This window comes from Arvicanthis niloticus, chromosome 14 (assembly GCF_011762505.2).
Source record: "Arvicanthis niloticus isolate mArvNil1 chromosome 14, mArvNil1.pat.X, whole genome shotgun sequence".
Classification (NCBI taxonomy): Eukaryota; Metazoa; Chordata; class Mammalia; order Rodentia; family Muridae; genus Arvicanthis; species Arvicanthis niloticus.
This window is the reverse complement of record NC_047671.1, coordinates 49,993,020-50,014,483: the sequence shown is the minus strand read 5'-3', so window position 1 is coordinate 50,014,483 and position 21,464 is coordinate 49,993,020. Positions and strand designations below refer to the sequence as shown.

At 42.9% G+C, this 21,464-nt stretch overlaps 1 protein-coding gene and 1 long non-coding RNA gene across 4 annotated transcripts in view; one reads left to right on the top strand and one right to left on the bottom strand.

Moving 5' to 3' along the window:
- LOC143434340 (uncharacterized) lies at positions 1–737 on the bottom strand. Its single transcript, XR_013103780.1, has 3 exons — positions 669–737; positions 399–538; positions 1–238 (listed from the first exon to the last, which is right to left on the bottom strand). It is a non-coding gene; the product is annotated as an uncharacterized LOC143434340 (long non-coding RNA).
- Positions 738–6,396: 5,659 nt separating this feature from the next.
- LOC117719689 (protocadherin gamma-C4) overlaps positions 6,397–21,464 on the top strand; it is a 176,213-nt gene continuing 161,145 nt past the window's right edge. Inside the window, exon 1 of one of the 3 annotated variants that reach the window (XM_034517887.2) lies at positions 6,397–9,484. In XM_034517887.2, coding sequence (XP_034373778.1) covers positions 7,064–9,484 — 2,421 coding nt within the window. In that variant the 5' untranslated portion in view covers positions 6,397–7,063. Of the gene's footprint in view, positions 9,485–13,356; positions 15,964–18,679; positions 21,270–21,464 lie in introns of those variants that run through there. The other 2 variants (XM_034517888.2, XM_034517896.2) reach the window with 2 other exon arrangements.

The window sequence follows — 21,464 nt, the reverse complement described above, 5'->3', positions numbered from 1 at the left end:
TCTCTGTGTAGACCTGGCTAATTTCGAACTTGTGGTGGGTCTCCTACCTCCTGAGTACTGGGATTACAGATGTATCCCACTAAAAGTGGCAAGTACACCCCCACTTTTTTTTTTACAAAGAAAAATATTTCATTAGTAGATCATCTTCAAAAATGAGTGCCAAAAGCGGGGTATGATACAGCTGCACGTACACCATTTGTCTACATAAGCGCAAGATCCTGGTTTTGATACTCGGCACCTGAAAAAAAAAAAAAAAAATCCAGTAAAAAGTGTATGAAGTTTCTTAAATCGAACTGTAATAGATTAGATTACTTCGTTTAAGTTTAGTGAAAAGATACTTTTACTGATATCTTGCCAAAAAAAAAAAAAAAAAAAAAAAAACAGTGTATACTCTTCACCTTAAAGTAGTTGATATTGTTCAGGGAGAATTTCAGAAGCAAATTGGCGATAGGTTCCACGCTGGACCTCTGGGTGCCGCTGTCGTCCAGTCCGTGGCCATCTGACCCAGTGATCCCCGCAGACTTTCGTAAACACATCCCTAAAATGCACCGCCCTGCGCTTGGTTTGAATCTCTTAACCCCTATCTCCTCCTTTCAGCTTAGAATGTCCAGGCCATCATCTCCAGCATGTTTAATGACTCTGATTGAGGTGTTGCCTTTTAAACTTACCTGGAAAGCTAGGAGTAGCTGCAGGGACTGAATTCGCGTCTCAATGGCTGCGTGGATAGGAAGTCGCCCACGGGGCAGGCGCACTGAGCGCAGGAAGCGCCCCCTCCCTTCTGCAGTCTTTGTTCTGCTCCTAGAATTGCGTACTTACTGCTCAGCGTGATTTGGAAAGAAGGCAGAGTGGTTAAATGTGGGAAATCTGAGAGAGTGCTGAGAACTGCTCCACCTAGCCACGACTGCAGAGACCGGTCAACTTGAGAATGACTGGATCGACAAAGCAGTTCCACCAAAAAAATTATGTAAGCCACTAGAATTTGAAAATTAACTCTACCGAAAATCATATAGACAGACTCGACCTGAACTTAAATGACTGCGGCTTGTGGCACGGACTGTTTTGAAAATTCTGGATGGCATCTTAATATCAGCATTTAAAAATTGGGATGCTGAGAATAACTCTACAAATGTATTGCGTAACTTTCAGAAACCATTCCTCTGACTACAGAAGTGAATGGAGAGTGTTACAGAAGTAAATATTGGAAACTGCTACCGAGGACACCCTAGACCAGAGGAGCAGGACTGCCACTCCTCAGTGATGGACGTGGGGCAGAACAGCTCTGGACCAAAAAAAAAGAAAGAAAGGAAGGAAGAAGGAAAGAAAGAAAGAAAGAAAGAAAGAAAGAAAGAAAGAAAGAAAGAAAGAAAGAAAGAAAGAGAAAAAAGGGCCTTGGATTTTGAGCCACATCTGTGCAGCTGACCCATCCTCCAGAAGAGCCGATGATCCTCGTGACCACGTTCCAGGTGATCCTCATTGACATCCTTAAGGTAGAGTTCTCCTGTAATTTCTATACAATCTCACAACTCATACAGAATAGAATCTACCGTCCCCAGATTGCAGCAATGCTTGATTTTGATTTAAAAAAAAAAAAAAGGGAACCTCGAGAATAAAAGATTGGAGGCAGTCTAAAGACACATTTCCAAAGTCCCAGTTGAAATGGAGGTCAAGAACTACAGTGCAGCACAGATCACTGTCAACCGGGAGTCCACAGGTAAGAACTGCTATTACATAAACAGGCCAACTGAGAGCTTTGCTTAAGTGGACAGGTGAAAATTGTTGCAGGAGAAGTGATCCCATAGACAGTTCACCTCCAAGAATTACCATATAATTGTTGCCTACTGAGAAATGGAATCCTGAATGGGAGCAGACTCTAAAACACAATCTTGCCGTCAGTGCCTTTACAGGATGAGCCATCTCTTTTCTGCAGCACAAGCATTACCCAAGCATTTTCATCAACAGAAATAGTCTGTGTGCAGAGAGCGATGGTGCAAGCCTGTAACCTCAGCTTCCAGGAGACTGAGCAAGAAGATCCAGAGCTTAAGGCCAGCCCCAACTACAAGGTGAAATGCTAACAAAACGAAACAACAAAAGCAATCAAAGTGCATCTTTTCAGACGGGTCATTGTTTTTCTTTCTTCCCTTTTCTTTTTGTGGTGCTGGGGTTTAATCGTGAGACCTTTTCTATGCTAGGCAGGTGTCCTATTGTGAGCCACATCCCAAGCCTTTATTTTTCCTTGAGACGGGGTATTGCTGTGTAGCCTAGGCTGGCCTCATATTTATAATCCATCTGTCTCTGCCTCCTGAAGCTGGACTACAAATGTATACCATTGTGCCTTGTGCCAAGGGATTGGGAACATTCACCCAAGCCTCCACTGAATACTTCAGACCAGTGCTTGGGATCTTTCATAATTCCAGTTTCTCCCTGACCAAGTGACTTTGCATCAAGAGAGTGCTACTGTCCTATGTCAACGAGGACAGATTGCAGTAGTATTCCTGGAGACTACCTTTAAACTGATTTTCAGCATGAAAATCAGAGTTTGGCTGGCTCAGTGCCATCCAGAGCCTCCCTGTGATGGTGGGTGGCTGACACCTTCAACTAGGTAAGGCACTGCAATGCACACTGTGGAGCCTGTCTGCCTGGTGACCAAAGTGTGCCCCAACTTGAAGCACAAGAGCTAACTGTCCTATCATATATTTTAGACCAGCTAATGTGGTTCTTCAGCCTGGGGACAAACAGCTAAGTATGTGCAGCACTGCTCCCTGACTCAGAACCTACCAGGGGCTATGTGATGGAGTCACTCCATTGTCTACTCTTTACCATGAGTTTTCAGGAGTTACTGCCAGACTTCAGTGTACCAGTGCCAGGCAGATGGAGGTTTAGTTTTGAAAGCCTTGCCTTAGTTTCTATACTCTTCCTCCTCAGAAGGATTCTGGCAATCATCCCGGGCCGATTACTCTATCTCCATCACTAGGAACATCTGTCAGCCTGGTCTCTGAAGCATGGTTTTGGAGTTGCTCCCAACTTAAGCCTCATCTTTTAGTAGAATCAATGCATGGCTTCACTTATTAGATTAATTCTAGAAACATCTTTCAACTGGAAATTGCCTCCAATGCCAACAACAAAGCCTTACAAGTTGTATTGGAGTCAAATACATACATGTGAGTTTAAATATTTTCACTTAATACAACTTTTATAAGTTGTTTCTGATTGTCTTTTGTTGGTGGGATGGGAAGCTCTACCAATGTACTGAATACTTTTATATGTGCTTTATTCTGCCTCTTTAGTTCACAATCCTTTTTGGAAAAACTTTGTATGCATTAATATGCATTAACATGTTTTGAAAACTCTTGTCCTTACAATGATGAAGGAGGTTTATTGCATTGTTAAGTTACTACCCTTGAGGTCCTTATACCTGTCTTTGAGATGCGGAGAAACTGAATTTGGTTATGAAAGAGCAGAAATTCTCCTTCCAAGAACAATTCATATGGCTGTCAAATCCCCCCTTTCTGTCCTCATTTTCTGAAACTTTCATGACTATTGTATCTAGTCGGCTCCCAGCATCTCATCTCAATTGTTTCTGAAATGCAAATACCATAGTTTCTTGTCAGATAAAGAAAAGTAAATTACTGTAACTTGAGACACTGTAGTTTTTAACCTTCTTTATCAAGGAATAAATTAAAACATTTACAAAGACTTGGATGTTAAAATTAACAATGGAAGATCAGCAGAAGCTATGGGACTTTTAAGCAAAGACAGTTATGTTTTCTTTACCTAAGACAACCAAGAGGTAAACTTGTTTTAAGTTATGATTATTACACAAGAAAATTCATATTTCATCTGGTCATTTATTAATGTAAGAGTTCAACTTTTTCCTGTTTTCATTTTCTTTTTTTCTTCTTTTATCTGAAACAGTCTTGTGTAGCCAGGCTGACCTCAAACCCATTGCTTAAGCTAAGAATGACTTCTACCTTCCTGTCCTCCTGACTCTAACTTCCTGCTAGGATTACAGGATTACAGACATGCACACCACCCTTGGATTTCTGCTGTGCTATGGATTGATCCCAGGGCTTTGTTCATGTGCAGCTGTGATGTGCAGATCAACTGAGCTATATCTCCCACCCAAGCTCAGCCTTTGTGAAGTAAAATACATAAAGAATCATAAATTTAACATGTATTTACAAGAAAATATTTCTCTCTGATGAAAAGATCTCTGGTATATTTATAGATCCAAATAATTTATACTAAAGCGTCACAAAAAATGTCATTTTATTACTATAATCCCAAAGTCATAATTTCTGTACAGGAATGTGTTAAGAGAACATTAGGCACTGATAATTTACTTTTTGAACATAGTAAATTATGACAAAGCAAATAAAAATATTTTAAGTGTTCTGACCTTGGAGTACACTTCTTATCTTAGTGAAGGTATTTCAGAATTCAGCAGAGCATTGTGGAATGTCATGCCACTCACTATGTGAGAGTGAGTCAGGACACTCAGCAAATGACACAATGGCAGGAAATACATGTGTATATGTAAATGTTTAGTTTATAAAACATATACTAGTTTTTTCATATGGTTTTAAATGATTTACTTTGTAGTTATAATAACTAGAACAAAAGCATTGACATCCCAGGAATACCATTCCCATTAGGCTGCACCAGTGGCTTCGGGAAGAAGTGGCTCCCAGTGTCCTCTCTGCTGCTGCTGTGGTCAACCTAATGATTCCAAGTGCGTAGCGATAACAGCTTTTTAAATTGACCTTCCTCAGATCTCCACACCTCTCTTCTCATTGTTCTGGAATCTATCAAACTCTTTTTCTTCTTTTACTTTCACTTTTTTTGTTGTTTTTTGTTTTGTTTTGGGGGTTTTTTTTTTGCTTTTTTTTTTTTTTTTTTTTTTTTTTTTGAGACAGGGTTTCTCTGTGTAGCCCTGGCTGTCCTGGTACTCACTCTGTAGACCAGGCTGGCCTCGAACTCAAAAATCCACCTGCCTCTGCCTCCCAAGTGCTGGGATTAAAGGTGAGCGCCACCACTGCCCAGCTTCTTTCACCTCTTTTATTTCACTTTCAGATTGTTATGTTTAAGTCGGTTTGCTATCAACCACCATTTTCCCATTTTGTGATTTTGAACAAAGTAATAAACAACTTTCCATATCTGCCAACATGTCACTTAGTGGACAAACATCTTTCACTGAATGTTATAATCACTTAGTGGTTCAAAATATGTGAAAGTCAGCAAAAGTTCACTGTTATTACAGCTGATCTGCAAGCTGAGACAACACTCTGGATAGAGCAGGCTAGCTCTCAGAATGACCTACAACCACAGCACTTTTAGCAGAAGGAACACTATTAGCTGGACATTCTTTTCTGAAATGAACCAAATCTTCAAAGCTGGTATGAACCTGGAAAATTACTCCTCCAGATTCTCAGATTTATTCCTGCTTTTCTTCAAACTATAAGATTCAGCTCATTCAGCTGGGTATGATGGCTCACGCCTTTATTCCCAGCACTTGGGAGGCAGAGGCAGGTGGCTCTCTGAGCTCGAGGCCAGCCTGGTCTACAGAGTGAGTTCTAGGATGGCCAGGGCTACACAGAGAAACCCTGTCTCAAAACAAACAAACAAAAACAGATTCAATTCATTCATCTCGATTGTCTGTTTGTTGACTAAATCATCAGCCTTCTTCACCATTCTAAATATCCCAGATCCACAATGAGCTCTGAACTTTCCAAGAACTCCCTTCAGCCAGGATCCTGTAGTAAAGCGGGTACCTTGCTGTTTTTAGAAGACACTTCTCAGGAGCTACTCTCCATTTTCTGCAAATGCATCTTCTTTGCCTACTTTGACCTTCGTCATCCCACTAGCATTCCGTTATTCTCCTCATACTGAAAGGACCAGATGCTGAGCTTCATATTCATAGCTGCTCCTGAGGGCCCACGGGCGAGCCTGAAACGAGCAAGGGTGTGCTCACCACTGCAGCTGTGCCCCTCCAGCTTCCTAACAAGGAATAGAAGGAAAGCGACATCCTCATCATCCTAGGCAAAAGATACTGTTGCTTAAGAAAACCTCCTTCTCTTGGAGAATATAATGGATGACTGTAGAACACCTGTTATCCCTATAGCATCCCTAAAAATAAAGATGTGGCTGTTTTCATCTTTGAAGAATAATATTACAACTTCTCTGTCTTTTGAGTTTGAAGTCTAAATTATATATTCATGTGATCTTTTTAATGAAATGGCAAGACCCCAATTTTATTATATTCAAAATATATTACCTTTGGGGGAATTTTAAATCTTTCTTAACATAGCTTCTTCAGAAAAGAAGAGAAATACAGATATGGTTTAACATTGTCTTCACAATACCAGAGTTCTGAAAATATTCAAAGCACAATGGAAGGAAAATGAAGTGGAGACTATCCTGAAGTCTGAAAGTTGATCCCCCCACCACACACCTAATATTTTTTTCATTCTTGACTGATATTTGTGGCCTGAGAAATTATCAGATGATCAAGATATACAACAAAAATGAAAAGCTGATTTTCTCTTTATAGTTAAAGAACTCTTAGCTATCATTTCTTGAATAACCAACAGGGAAAGCAGATAATTTGGACTACCAGGTTCTCCGGCACAGTGCAATACAACATATCTATAAAGAAGTGAGCATACATACATATATACATGCATATATACATACATAAATAGACATACTATTGTACAAAAAAAAATGTTTTAGCTATTTACTTGACAGTAAACCAGGACTTAAGATACCTGATTACATTTTCAAGGAGTGCAGTAACTTGTTAGGACTCTGGGCGCCGCTGTTCACCAACCTGGGGGATACAAGCACTGCACCACACGCCCAATTTAAAAAGAAAAAAGGGAAAACGCGTGACTCTTAGACTCCTTCTTGCCAGACTGAAAATGTCTGCCTGAGACTGCCCAGCGTATTTCTGGACAGCTCTCTGCTATAATTATCAAAAGTAAGGTAAAGAAGACCCTTGGAAAAGCAGAGAAACAATATCCTTGATAAGAGATTGAGGGGGAAAAAAGCAGGAAGCCAGAGAGCTATGGCGATTTCAGAGAAGCAAACCGGCTGGAACCTGCTGATGCTGCTGTGCCTGTCTCTAGATCTACTGTTGGAAGCTGGGGCTGGAAACATCCGATACTCTGTGCCAGAAGAAACCGACAAAGGCTCCTTCGTGGGCAACATCGCCAAGGACCTGGGACTGGAACCCCGGGAGCTGGTGGAGCGCGGGATCCGTATTGTTTCCAGAGGTAGGTCGCAGCTTTTCTCCCTGAACCCGCGAAGCGGCAGCTTGGTCACCGCAGGCAGGATAGACCGGGAGGAGCTGTGCGCTCAGAGTGTGCCCTGTGTCGTTAGCTTTAACATTCTTATGGAGGATGAAATGAAGCTTCTTCCTATCGAAATAGAGATCATTGATATTAATGATAACACTCCCCAATTCCAGTTAGAAGAGCTAGAATTAAAAATGAGTGAGATAACGACTCCAGGTACCAGGATCCCTCTGCCTCTCGGGCAAGACCTTGATGTGGGCATAAACTCACTTCAGAGCTACCAGCTAAGCGCCAACCCTCACTTCGCCCTGGATGTGCAAAAGGGACCTGAAGGACCACAACAGCCGGAGATGGTACTGCAGAGACCTCTAGACAGAGAAAAAGATGCTGTCCACTACCTTGTCCTCACTGCCTCGGATGGCGGCAACCCAATACATTCAGGGACTCTGCAAATTCATGTTCAGGTGATAGATGTGAATGACAACCCACCAGCATTTACTCAGGCAGAGTATCACGTGAGAGTCCCTGAGAACGTCCCATTAGGCACTCGGCTACTCAAGGTGAATGCTACTGACCCGGATGAGGGAGCTAATGGCAGAGTAACCTACTCCTTTTACAAGGTAGACCACAGTGTGGTCCGGAAGTTTCAGTTGGATTCTTACACAGGAGAACTATCAAATAAGGAACCACTAGATTTTGAAGAATACAAAGTTTATCCAATGGAAATTCAAGCTCAGGATGGTGCTGGACTCATGGCCAGAGCTAAGGTGCTGGTCACTGTTTTGGATGTTAATGATAATGCCCCAGAAGTTGGAATCACATCTGTCACTACCACAGTACCAGAAAACTTTCCTCCTGGGACGATAATTGCTCTTATCAGTGTGCATGATCAAGACGCTGATAACAATGGTCTCACCACGTGTTCCATTCCTGGCAACCTGCCCTTTAAACTGGAAAAGTTAGTCGACAATTATTACCGCTTGGTAACAGAAAGAACACTAGACAGAGAACATAGCTCTGGGTACAACATCACAATAACAGCAACAGATCAGGGAACTCCACCCCTATCTACCCAAGCTCACATCTCACTGCTAGTGACAGATATCAATGACAACCCTCCAGTTTTCGAACAGGACTCCTATTCTGTCTACATTCCTGAAAACAACCCCAGAGGAGCTTCCATCGTCTCGGTAAAGGCCCAGGATGCTGACCACAATGAGAATGCACTAGTGACTTACGCCCTGGTGGAAGACACTATTCAGGGAGTACCTTTGTCTTCTTACTTCTCCATCAACTCTGACACTGGAGTTGTCTATGCATTGCAATCCTTTGACTATGAGCAGTTTCGAGATTTGCAGCTAAGCGTGATGGCCCGTGATAGTGGGAACCCACAACTCAGCAGCAATGTATCTCTGAATCTGTTCATGATAGATCAGAATGACAATGCCCCAGAGATCCTGTACCCTGTCCTCCCTACTGATGGCTCCACTGGTGTGGAGCTAGCACCTCGATCTGCTGAGCCCGGTTACTTAGTGACCAAAGTGGTAGCAGTGGACAAAGACTCAGGACAGAACTCCTGGCTGTCCTACCGATTGCTCAAGGCCAGTGAACCAGGGCTCTTCTCGGTGGGACTGCACACAGGAGAGGTACGCACTGCTCGGGTCCTGCTAGACAGAGATGCTCTCAAGCAGAGTCTGGTGGTGTCTGTGCAGGACCATGGCCAGCCTCCTCTATCCACCACAGTCACATTTACCATAGCAGTGGCTGACAGCATTCCTGACATCCTGGCTGACCTGGGCAGCATTGGGACCCCTGCTGATCCCCAGGATTCAGATCTCACACTCTACCTGGTGGTGGCAGTGGCTGTGGTCTCCTGCATCTTCCTAGCCTTTGTAATAGTGCTCTTGGTACTCAAGCTGCGACATTGGTACTCCTCACGCTTGCTCCAGACTGCAGCAAATGGACTGACAGGCCTGCCTGCCTCCAACTTTGTAGGTGTTGATGGGGTACATGCATTTCTACAGACCTATTCCCATGAGATCTCACTCACTGCTGACTCTCGAAAGAGCCACTTGATCTTCCCACAACCCAACTATGCAGACACACTCATCAGCCAAGAGAGCTGTGAGAAAAGGGAATTTCTGTCAGCACCCCAGTCTCTGCTTGAAGATAAAGAGGAAATATTTTCTCAGGTAAATTTGTAATGACCTTATGAAGTATATCAAATGAAAATAATTCATGGCTGTACATACTTGCTGTTTTCTATAAATAGTATATTCCATTATATCTCAGTAGTGGTTGGGAATGTGTATTATTGTTTCATGCCATTGGATATTAAACCTAGGGGCTTATTATGCATGCTAGGTGAGTTCTACTCTCTTCAGATAATGTCTTGATAAGATGCCTGGGCTGATCTTGAACTCAATTTGTATCCCAGCAGGGTTTTAAACTTATAATCTTAATGCCTCAGACTCCTGGAGTGCTGGGATTTCAGGCATGTAGGCACAACACAGGTGGCTCACCCTTTTAGATTTCTATTAACATTCTGGGGCTGGAGAGCATGCCCAAAATCCCAGTCTCAAAAAAAGGGTGGAGACTGAGAACTCCTACTTTGGCAAGGAGCCTTTAGTTGTACTGTGAGTGGTGAAGATGAGGAGTGTGTGTGTGTGAAGGCCTGTCTTTTATGGGAAAGAGAACTGCATTAGAAACAAATTCGTCTCCTATTTCTCACCATGTCTTGCTAAATCATTCCATTTTTCTGAGTTGACTATCCACTTATTCAGACGGGTAATGATGAAACCCATCAAAAGTCACAATTTTACTTGTATGAATATAAAATGATAATAATCTATAGAAGTTGTAATGTTATTGCTAAACATCCTAGTTCTATAATCTCTCATTAAGAGATAATTTATGTGTGCTTAAAAAATACATCTCCTTAAGTAACTTATGGAGGGTAATGGACAGAAATTTTGTCAAGATAGGGAAGCAGAGTAGGTGAGAACTTTTTAAAAACAGTCTTCTACTTACAACAAATGTATACGTCTAAATTTCAAAATACATTATCTTCCTAGAATTTATGGTTATTACAAGTGAGAAATTTTATGTCAGTGGGCTCTCATATTTTTTAAGTAATCTTTTTCTTCTCTAGTGATTTTAACAGAATTTTGTTCTTGCTGCATATCTTCTGGGTTTTTATTTTCTTTTTGCTTCAAAATTATACTCTCAACTAATAAATTGTTTCCGTTCTGCATTTTCTTAGTTTTTATAATTTAAACACAGATTTTTAAAATACATATTCTGTTGATAAGGTAGATTCTGAAATTTATACTGAAATATTGAAACTAACACTTCATATGCACACATGCACAAAACAGTCATATTAGAACATTAATACAACAAAGTCATATTTAAGGCAACAAACACTAGTTGTAAATTTAAGAAACTAATTGCTTATAATTATAAAAAAGAAAATGTTATCAAACAGGTAAAAAAAAAAAACCTATGAGATCCCATCATCAAAAATACAGTTTTGAAAATAATACCAGATTTTAACATGATTCCCAAAGAAAGCCTAGATCAAACAGGAAGGTTCCAGAAGCTCTCTCTCAATTGTCTGTGGCTCCAACTTCAGAAGATCTGATACCTTCTTCTGGCCTCTTTGGGCATTCCCACATACACATGATAGTCCATAAAATATTAAAAATAATAATAAAATAAGCAGAAATGTACAGAACTAATTAAGACAACCTACATATCTACTGAAAGCAAGAAAGGAGGAGTAAAAGATGGTGGGTAGGCACAAAGGGGATTAGACAAGATCATTATTAATCAACGAACCATAAGGAGAGAAATCTACAAATAACTAGACAATTTCTAGAACATTTCCAGTGATCTACATTAACAAAAACAGTGCTGAGACCATGAACCAGGTGGCTCTTGAGGCGATGCACTGAGAAGGAGATGACGTCATCCTATGTGCGCCAACCAGATGAACCTAATCAACAGAGTCTAACACACCCAAGGGAGAATGTTTTTACAGTAGCACTGGCAGAGTCTTCAAGTCCAGAGTCATGAAGTGTAAAGCCTGATGAACTGCTAAGATTCTCCTCACTGCAGAAATCAATCATGTGAAGTAACACATGATCCCAGGATGGGTCGTGGGCTTGGAAAATACTTTATTTTGCTATTAAAAAAAAAAAAAGACATTGTGGCAAGCTGGAAAATTATTACTAAGAGCTATAGGCTAGATAAAGAAATCGCATTAACATCAAGTTGATTTTGTACTTTGGTTATAAAGAAGTACTTTTTGGTTAAGAGAAGTAAAGGAGCATCATGCGTGCAGCTTACATAGAATCAATGAAAGCATGCAACTAAAATGTTCACATTTGGGGTAATGAGGGCACAGAATACTTTAAATGTGAAATGCACAAGTCCAACTGCACGATCCTACAGCTACATCACAAATTGAAAATATTTGGAAAACATTTTTAAGCATGTACATCAACTACTTACATTATCTTAGACAGCATGTATAATTGGAAGGTGACAAACTATGTACAAAATATTATTTGCATGTTCTTCATCATTTTACACAAGGGACTCCAGCATCCTCAGATATAGAACTAAGCCCCCCTCAGCTACCAAGCAGTGGCTATTTATAGCATTTATTTGTACTGTTTTTGCAACTATTCTGAAATAATTCAAAATAAAAAGTCTAAGCATTGGTCTTATTTAAATATGGTAAGATGCTAAAATTAAATAAAGCACACCAGTATACACAGATTTTGGTAATATTACTTTCTATAGTAATATTCCTATATAATATTTCTATATAATATTTCTATAGTAATATTTCTATATATATTAAGTAAATAAATAAATAAATCATACTGGTATACACAGATTTTGGTAATATTACTTTCTATAGTAATAGTTCCATAGTATACTTGAAATATTTCAAAATGTATTTTTAAATAAATGCATTACATATATATATATATATATATATATATATATATATATATATATAAAATCTCAAACAGGAGTAAGAAGACATCCATGGCATCATCTTGTACCACCTTAGTAAACACTAAGTATGGAAGAGAGAGAGTGCTTAGTCATCTCAAACAACTTTGAATGACCGATTCCTAATGTAATCCTGTCTGCAAACCCTGCCTGCCCGAACATTTGTCAATATAGCTACCACCAGTTTCCATAATGTTCCTGGCTGTCTCTCAACTCCAAGCATTGGTTCTGAGTTTCTACAGTGTTACTTCAGCCTCTTCTTGGTTTATCCTACCTTTCAGGATCTAAGGAAGTGGCATTCAGGAAAGGTCGTTTTTGACTCCCAAACATAAATTGGGTTTCCTTCCGCTATGTGTCCCCAGGGCTCAGTGTTTTTCACCAAATTCGGCATCGATACTCCTTAATAACATCCTCTTTACTTTCCCACATCTTTCTCACACTAAAAGCTTCTGAGAACTGGTTTCCAAGTAAGATTCAATCAAACCTTGTGTCAGGCGTACATGCTGTTGTGTCTAATAACTATTTAAGTATGAAGTACTGGAGTGAAGTGCTTTGCAACTGAGCACAAAATTTCAAAAAACTTATAAGAAAATGTAGCTAGTGTTTTAAATTTGACCTTTTTATCTGAGCATAGGTTTTGTTTATTGTTTCAGTTTTGTTGGTTTTTTTTTTTTTTTTTTTTTGGTGTTTTGTTGGGTTTTTGTTTGTTTAAGGTGGGAGAGGTCCAATAGCATTAGGTTTAAGCCTTAAACATTCTACAATACTTTCATAGAGACCACTATCAGGTTACAATGCTTACACCTTCCTTATTAGTTCTAAAAAAGGTCCCTACTTTTAAATGCTTATTTCTACTGTAAATAAAATTGTGTCTCAGTGTAAGTGTCATTCTTGAGAGCAACTTAAAAGCCACAGGCAAACGTGGGTTTGCCTTCAACAAGTGCAGAAACTGGCTAGGCCTCTGAGCGTCGCTGTTGACCACCTAAGGAGTAAAAAGCAGCCAACCAATCCCACTGAATAGCTGGCACAACACAAAAGGTTGGTAGTTTGTCCGCAGCTTCCGGTCAGAGAAGATGCAAGAAATTCAACCTAGCTGCCTGGTAGTTCTCTCTCCTCTATCCTGGATCCAGTGACTCCTGGTCGCCTCAACCCCTGGGAGATACGGACTGGAGTCCCCCCACTGTGCTGGCAGCTGATTCAGAGGAAACTCGGCTGCAGAAGGGCAATGGCGACGCTGCAGAAACTCCCCCAGAGCAGAATGCTGGCCCTCCTGTGCGCACTTTGGGCCGCCCTGTGGGAGGCCAGAGCTGGACAGATCCGCTACTCCGTGCCGGAGGAGATCGACAAAGGCTCCTTTGTGGGCAGCATCGCCAAGGACCTGGGATTAGAGCCCCAGGCTCTGGCAGAACGAGGGGTCCGCATCGTCTCCAGAGGTAGGTCGCAGCTGTTTGCTCTGAACCCGCGAAGCGGCAGCTTGGTTACGGCAGGCAGGATAGACCGGGAGGAGCTCTGCGCCCAGAGCACGCCTTGTTTGGTGAACTTTAACCTACTACTGGAAGATAAATTGACTATTTATTCTGTAGAGGTGGAAGTAACAGATGTTAATGACAATGCTCCTCGCTTTGGAGTAGAGGATCCAGAACTAAAAATCAGTGAAACAACTACACCAGGATTCAGGATTCCTCTTAAGAGTGCACATGATGCGGACGTGGGAGAGAACACCCTCCAGAAGTATAAACTCAATTCAAATGACCACTTCTCTTTGGACGTGCGAACTGGAGCTGATGGGAACAAGTACCCAGAGCTGGTGCTCGAGCGTGCCTTGGACCGCGAGGAAGAGGCTGTTCATCATCTGGTTCTAGTCGCCTCCGACGGGGGCAATCCAGTGCGATCCGGCACCTGCCGCATTCGTGTGAAGGTCTTGGATGCGAACGACAACGCTCCTGTTTTTACACAGCCCGAGTATCGCGTGAGAGTTCCTGAGAATACGCCCGTAGGCACCCGGATACTCACAGTGACAGCCACTGACGCTGATGAGGGATACAATGCCCAAGTGACTTATTTTCAGGAGCATGCCCCTGGAGAAACTACAGATGCATTTGAGCTAAAGTCAACATCTGGAGATATAACAATCACAAAAAGTCTGGATTATGAGAAAGCTAAATTCCATGAAATCGATATTGAGGCTCAGGATGGCCCAGGCCTTCTGACTAGGACGAAAGTTATTGTCACCGTTCTAGATGTCAATGACAATGCCCCCGAATTTTACATGACATCTGCCACTGCTTCTGTGCCTGAAAATGCTCCCCTGGGAACGGTAATTGCACTCTTCAATGTGCATGATAGGGACTCTGGGCAGAATGCTGTTGTCTCCTGTTCACTTCCTGAGATGCTCCCTTTTAAGTTAGAAAGGTCGGTGGACAGTTACTACCGACTGGTTACAACCAGAGCTCTTGACAGGGAACAGTTCTCCTCCTACAACATCACTCTAAGCGCCAAAGATGAAGGGAGCCCACCTCTGTCCACAGATGCACACCTTTTACTGCAGGTGGCAGATATCAACGACAACCCACCCTCCTTCCCCCAGAGGGCCTACTCTGCCTACATTCCTGAAAACAATCCCAGAGGCACCTCCATCTTTTCAGTGCTGGCCTATGACCCTGACAGTAACGACAATGCCCACGTAACCTACTCTTTAGCTGAAGATAGCTTTCAAGGAGCACCCCTGTCGTCCTTCATCTCCATCAACTCTGACACTGGAGTCCTCTATGCTCTCCGCTCCTTTGACTACGAGCAGTTCCAGGACCTGCAGCTGTGGGTGATAGCAGTGGACAGTGGGAACCCTCCACTGAGTAGCAATGTATCATTGAGCCTGTTCTTAGTGGACCAGAACGACAACATGCCTGAGATCCTATATCCTGCCCTCCCCACAGACGGGTCCACTGGTGTGGAACTAGCACCTCGATCTGCAGACCCAGGATATCTGGTGACCAAAGTGGTGGCAGTGGACAAAGATTCAGGACAGAATGCCTGGTTGTCCTACCGCCTGCTCAAGGCCAGTGAGCCAGGGCTCTTCTCGGTGGGGCTGCACACCGGCGAGGTTCGCACTGCTCGGGCCCTGCTGGACAGAGATGCTCTCAAGCAGAGCCTGGTGGTGTCTGTGCAGGACCATGGCCAGCCCCCTCTCTCTGCCACTGTCACAATCACCATAGCAATAGCTGACAACATCCCTGAAGTCCTGGCTGACCTGGGCAGCATCAGGATCCCTGCCAACTCTGATGATTCGGAACTCACTCTCTACCTGGTGGTGGCAGTGGCTGTGGTCTCCTGTGTCTTCTTGGCCTTTGTCATTGCGCTGCTGGCACTCAGGCTAAGGCGCTGGCATATGTCTCGAATGCTTCAGACTTCAAGAGATGGTTTAGGGGGCATCCCTGCCTCACACTTTGTGGGAGTGGATGGAGTACGTGCTTTCCTGCAGACCTATTCCCATGAAGTCTCCCTCACCGCAGACTCAGGGAAAAGCCACATTATCTTCCCTCAACCAAACTATGCAGATACTCTCATCAGCCAGGAGAGCTGTGAGAAAAATGATTTTCTCTCAGCACCTCAGCCTTTACTTGATGATAAAAGAGAAGAAACACCTCAGGTAAAACTTTTTTTTTTTTTTTTTGCAATAAGCTCATGTTATTTCTGCTAGATTTGCCTATTTATTTAGTTGCCCCAGGTGTTTAAATACATGTGTTTTATCCCGTGTTTCCTTGAGGGTGTATTGAAGTTTAAGTGAATCCAGATGAACTATTCCTAGGTAGTCTTACCTCATAGGCTCATGGGCTACAAGGGAAGTTAAAAATCACGGTGGAATGGATGGAAATAAGGGATTAGTAGTTGACGGTGACATTTAGATCATCAAAAGAATACTGTTAGAAACTATGGTTAATTTCTTACACTTTTCCATTCATGGGACAAATCATTTCATGTATGCAAATCAGTGATTCTTTTTAAATATAGACAGATTGGAGCTGGTGGTCAGTAGTGATGTGCCTGCCCAGCATGCACTGGGCCTTCAGATGGTTCCCAGCACTGCAGTGTGTGTATTATGTAGTGTGTGTGTGTGTGTGTGTGTGTGTGTGTGTGTACTATATGCAATGTATACACTGGATTTTATAACAACTGAAGAGTCTTCTTTAAATTGCAATCTTGCGTTATATTTGAATCTCTGTATGAATTATAAAAACGCTTTGGTTAGATTTTTTTTCTCCCTTGATCTGAATACTTCTCCTTCATATTTTCAGAAAAGTTGCTTATTTTCCTTAATTTGCATACCAATACCTGTTTAAATGAAGAAACTTTATCTGGGTACAGCGGCACACACTTCAACCATTGTACTTAAGAGGCAAAGGCAAGCAGATTTCTGTGAGTTTTAAACCAGCCTGGTCTACAGGCCAGTGAAGGCCACATAGTGAGACCCATCTCAAAGACAAAAAAGTACGTTTCAGGAATATAGTTTCTTTTCAGTGTTAAGAATCAAGCTCAGGGCCTTGTACACCATAGGTCGGCATTTACACTGAGCTACATCTCAAGTGCACGTATGTGTGTGTGGCTGTCGCTTATTGAAACCAAGACCTTCACCACTGAGACATGCGTCTGACCCTAAGACATACATTCCTTACAGAATTCAGTATGCCATCCTGTCACTGCTTAACTGCAAACAAGAGTCTCTGAAAGTGTGTCCATGCTTCCTGGGGGATTACTGTGCACTTGATAACAATTTGGTAAAATAACAGTAGCAGGTTTCTCTTCGCCAAATCTTCATTTTTCTCACATCTGAAAATCATATTGACTTGTTATCTTGAAAAAATAGTCTTTATCCTTATATACTTTGCTCACAGAAAAGATAAGGATTCAGAAACCACATCATACAACTGCTGTTTTCTCCCAGTGTCCTATTCGTCAGATGCCAACAGTGTTCCCATTCATAAGCAGTAGGTTTTTCCTCTCCATTGCAACTCACTCGCTGACCATGAACTAATGACAATGGGCGTGCTAATAATACACACCAGTGTGTGTTTATTTGGAAGTAATCCTGTACTTGTCGAAATTTGTACAAGGTAGTTTCACATCTCCTCTGGTGCTTGGGGTTCTTATTCCATCTAGGAGTATCTGATAGAAAATTTAGGGCAGTGTATTCCAATGCGTTTGTTCATATGGCATAAGCCTCTATGAGATACAGTCAGAATCCACTTTGGAGCAATGTGTCACCATATCTTTACTTGTTAGTAGATAATAAAGTATGAATATAAGAAAACTGAAAACATAGTTCCTTTTAAGGATATAGTAACCCCTAAGGATAAATGCCTTATAGACACATATGCAGTACATCATGACTGAAATGACTTTTTTTGTTTCTATTTGTTTTGTTTTGAGACAGGGTCTCACTATGTAACCATGGCTGGCCTGTAACTCACTTTGTAGACCAGGCTGGCCTCAAATTCACAGAGATCTGCCTGTCTCTGCTTCCGGAGTGCTGGGATTAAAGGCGTGCACCACCACATCTGTCTTCATTTCTATTTCTGTGCTTCAAGAGGAAAATATACAGAAGGGATTCTGGGCATAAGCAAAAGCTTATCTTTACCTATGTCAGCTGTGATTTTTAAAAGATATCCTTATACACTTCTGCACTTGGGCAAGGCAAATATCTTTAGTAGTCTGAGGTCTGTAATTTCTCCTACACCCAAACCTTTCCCCTGGTCCACCCTTCTCATGCTTCTCAATAAGGGCTTCACTAAACTCCACAGCCAAGTTGGACACTGTTCCATCTTCCTTGGCTTCTCCTGGTGTGTGGTTATTTCAATGCACGGTAAGCCCCAAGAGGTTTTCCACCCTCATAAACTCTGTGATGGAACTGGTTATGTCTATATTTTCCACATTAACTCTCCAGAGAAGTATATTGTCTGACACCCAATCATGTGTTTGTTTAATGAATCAGTTAAGTGAAAAATATTAAAACTAGTATTTCAGGGTAACAAAGACAAACTTCAAGAATTATAATCCACAAATATGGCTGATGTTTCTGTGTAAATATTAAACTGAACCTTTGAGCGACGGTAATTATGCTTAAAGCAGTATTGGTGGAGTTGATGTTAGAGTGGCATCCCAAAGAAGGATAACTTGAAGCCTTTAGCAAATATCAGTTCGGTTACTTGAAATCAGTACTAGTTCCCTTGCCAGTATTAGTAGTCTTAACTGAAGAAGCTAGGAACAAAGGGTAACTTGGGTTTGCCTAAGAGTGTGCAGTGAACGATTGGGCCTCTGGGTGTCGCTGTTGACCACACAAGAGGAAAAGGGGCCGCTGAAGCGGTGTCCACCATTTCCCTGCTGCAAAGCAACACAGTCTGAGAAGACAGAAGCGGTCTCACCACATCATGGGGCAACTCTGTGGTATGTGAATTAAGTCCATGAAAGATTTAACTACTTGAGGGGGTAAAGAGCTGGGAATCTATCGTGGGAATCAGAGAGGGAGGGAAAACAGAAAAGGAAATGATCCGCCTGGGACAAGGAACCGCTGGAGCTTTGTTGTGCGCGCTCCTGGGGACGCTGTGCGCGGCTGGCTTCAGGCAGATCCGCTACTCGGTGCCGGAGGAGCTGGATAAAGGCTCCTTCGTAGGCAACATCTCCAGGGACCTGGGGCTGGATCCCCGAGAGCTGGCGGAGCGCGGAGTCCGCATCATCTCCAGAGATAGGTCTCAGTTTTTCTCTCTGGACCCGCGAAGCGGCAGCTTGGTCACCGCGGGCAGGATAGACAGGGAGGAGCTGTGCGCCCAGAGCGTGCCCTGTGTCGTGAGCTTTAACATCCTTGTGGAAGATAAGCTGAAAATATTTGAAGTAGAAGTTGACATCATCGATATTAATGATAATGCTCCTAGTTTTCCAACGGAGGAATTGGAAATAAAAATTGGTGAACTAACAGTTCCTGGAACTCGATTTCCACTAAAAACTGCATTTGACCCAGATGTGGGCATGAACTCCCTGCAGAACTATAAGCTCAACTCAAATGACTACTTCTCCTTGGCTGTGAACAGTGTCCTCGATGATGCCAAGTACCCAGAATTAGTGCTGGAGCGAGCCCTGGATCGTGAAAAAAAGGCAGTCCATCTGCTTGATCTCATTGCCTCTGACGGCGGAGACCCTGTCCACAGCGGCAAGTTGTGCATCCAGGTGATAGTCTCAGATGCAAATGACAACCCACCCGTGTTTACTAAACCAGAGTACCATGTCAGTGTTCTGGAAAATGTGCCAGTTGGCACCAGGCTGATCACAGTGAATGCCACTGATCCTGATGAGGGATTCAATGCTCAAGTGTCCTATATTCTGGACAAAATGCCTGGGAAAATTGCTCAGGTTTTCCATCTCAATTCAGTGACTGGAGATATATCAATATTAAAAGGTCTTGATTATGAGGATGCTGTGTTCTATGAAATCAAAGTTGAAGCACAAGACGGACCGGGTCTTTTTTCAAGAGCCAAGATTCTTGTCACCATTCTGGATGTGAATGACAATGCCCCAGAAATCTCAGTCACTTCCCTCACAGGCTCGGTCCCAGAAGAGGCTCCTCCTGGAAGAGAAATCGCACTTATCAATGTACATGACCGAGATTCTGGCCAGAATGGGCAAGTCACAGTTTTTGTCCTGGGAAATCTGCCCTTTACTCTAGAAAAATCAATAGACCAATACTACCGTTTGGTGACAGCCAGATCTCTGGATCATGAGGAAGTGTCTCAATATAATATCAGTCTAAAAGCCACCGATGGGGGAAATCCACCATTGTCCACAGAAACTCATATTACTCTGCATGTGTCAGACATCAACGACAACCCTCCTACCTTCACACGTGCCTCCTATTCAGCCTATATCCCAGAAAACAATGCTAGGGGAGCCTCCATCTTCTCTGTTACAGCACAGGACCCAGACACTGACAAGAATGCACAAGTCACTTACTCATTGGCTGAGGACACACTTCAGGGGGTGCCACTGTCATCCTATGTCTCCATCAACTCCAATACTGGTGTCCTGTATGCTCTCTGCTCCTTTGATTATGAGCAGTTTAGAGACCTGCAATTACAAATAACAGCTAGAGACAGTGGGACCCCTCCACTCAGCAGCAACACGACACTGAGCCTATTTGTGCTGGACAAGAATGACAACATGCCTGAAATCTTGTATCCTGCCCTCCCAGTAGATGGTTCCACTGGGGTTGAGTTGGCACCCCGCTCTGCAGATCCTGGATACCTGGTGACCAAGGTGGTGGCAGTAGACAAAGATTCAGGACAGAATGCCTGGCTGTCCTATCGCCTGCTCAAGGCGAGTGAACCAGGGCTCTTCTCGGTGGGGTTGCACACGGGGGAGGTGCGCACGGCTCGGGCCATGCTGGGCAGAGATGCTCTCAAGCAGAGCCTAGTTGTATCTGTACAGGACCACGGCCAGCCGCCTCTCTCTGCCACTGTCACACTCACCATAGCAGTGGCTGACAGCATTCCTGACATCCTGGGTGACCTGGAAAGCATCCATACCCCTCCTAACCCCCAAAATTCAGACCTCACACTCTACCTGGTGGTGGCAGTGGCTGTGGTCTCCTGCATCTTCCTGGCCTTTGTCATTGTGCTGCTGGCACTTAGGCTGCGGCGCTGGCACTCATCGCGCCTGCTCCAGGCTTCAGGAAATGGATTGGCTGCCATACCAGCCTCTCACTTTGTGGGTCTAGATGGGGTGCAAGCTTTTCTACAGACCTATTCCCAGGAAGTTTCACTTACCGCAGGCTCTAGGAAGAGTCACCTGATCTTCCCACAACCCAACTACGCAGACACGCTCATCAGCCAGGAGAGCTGTGGGAAAAGCGAGCCTCTTATAATACCTCAAGATTTACTTGAAACAAAAGAAGACCCCACGCTGCCTGAGGTGAGTCTATTTCTTTGAGTGTTATGAACAGTTATGCCAGTGTGGTTCTTAGAAGATCTTAATACGCATTTATTTGAGAAGTAAAGCAATGATGTAATTGTATGTTCTGTTTTCTCTACCTGTGTCCCACTTACCTATGAGTGGACTGTACTTCCTGGCCTCCTTATGGCTGAGTGGGCCCAGGTAGCTAGATCT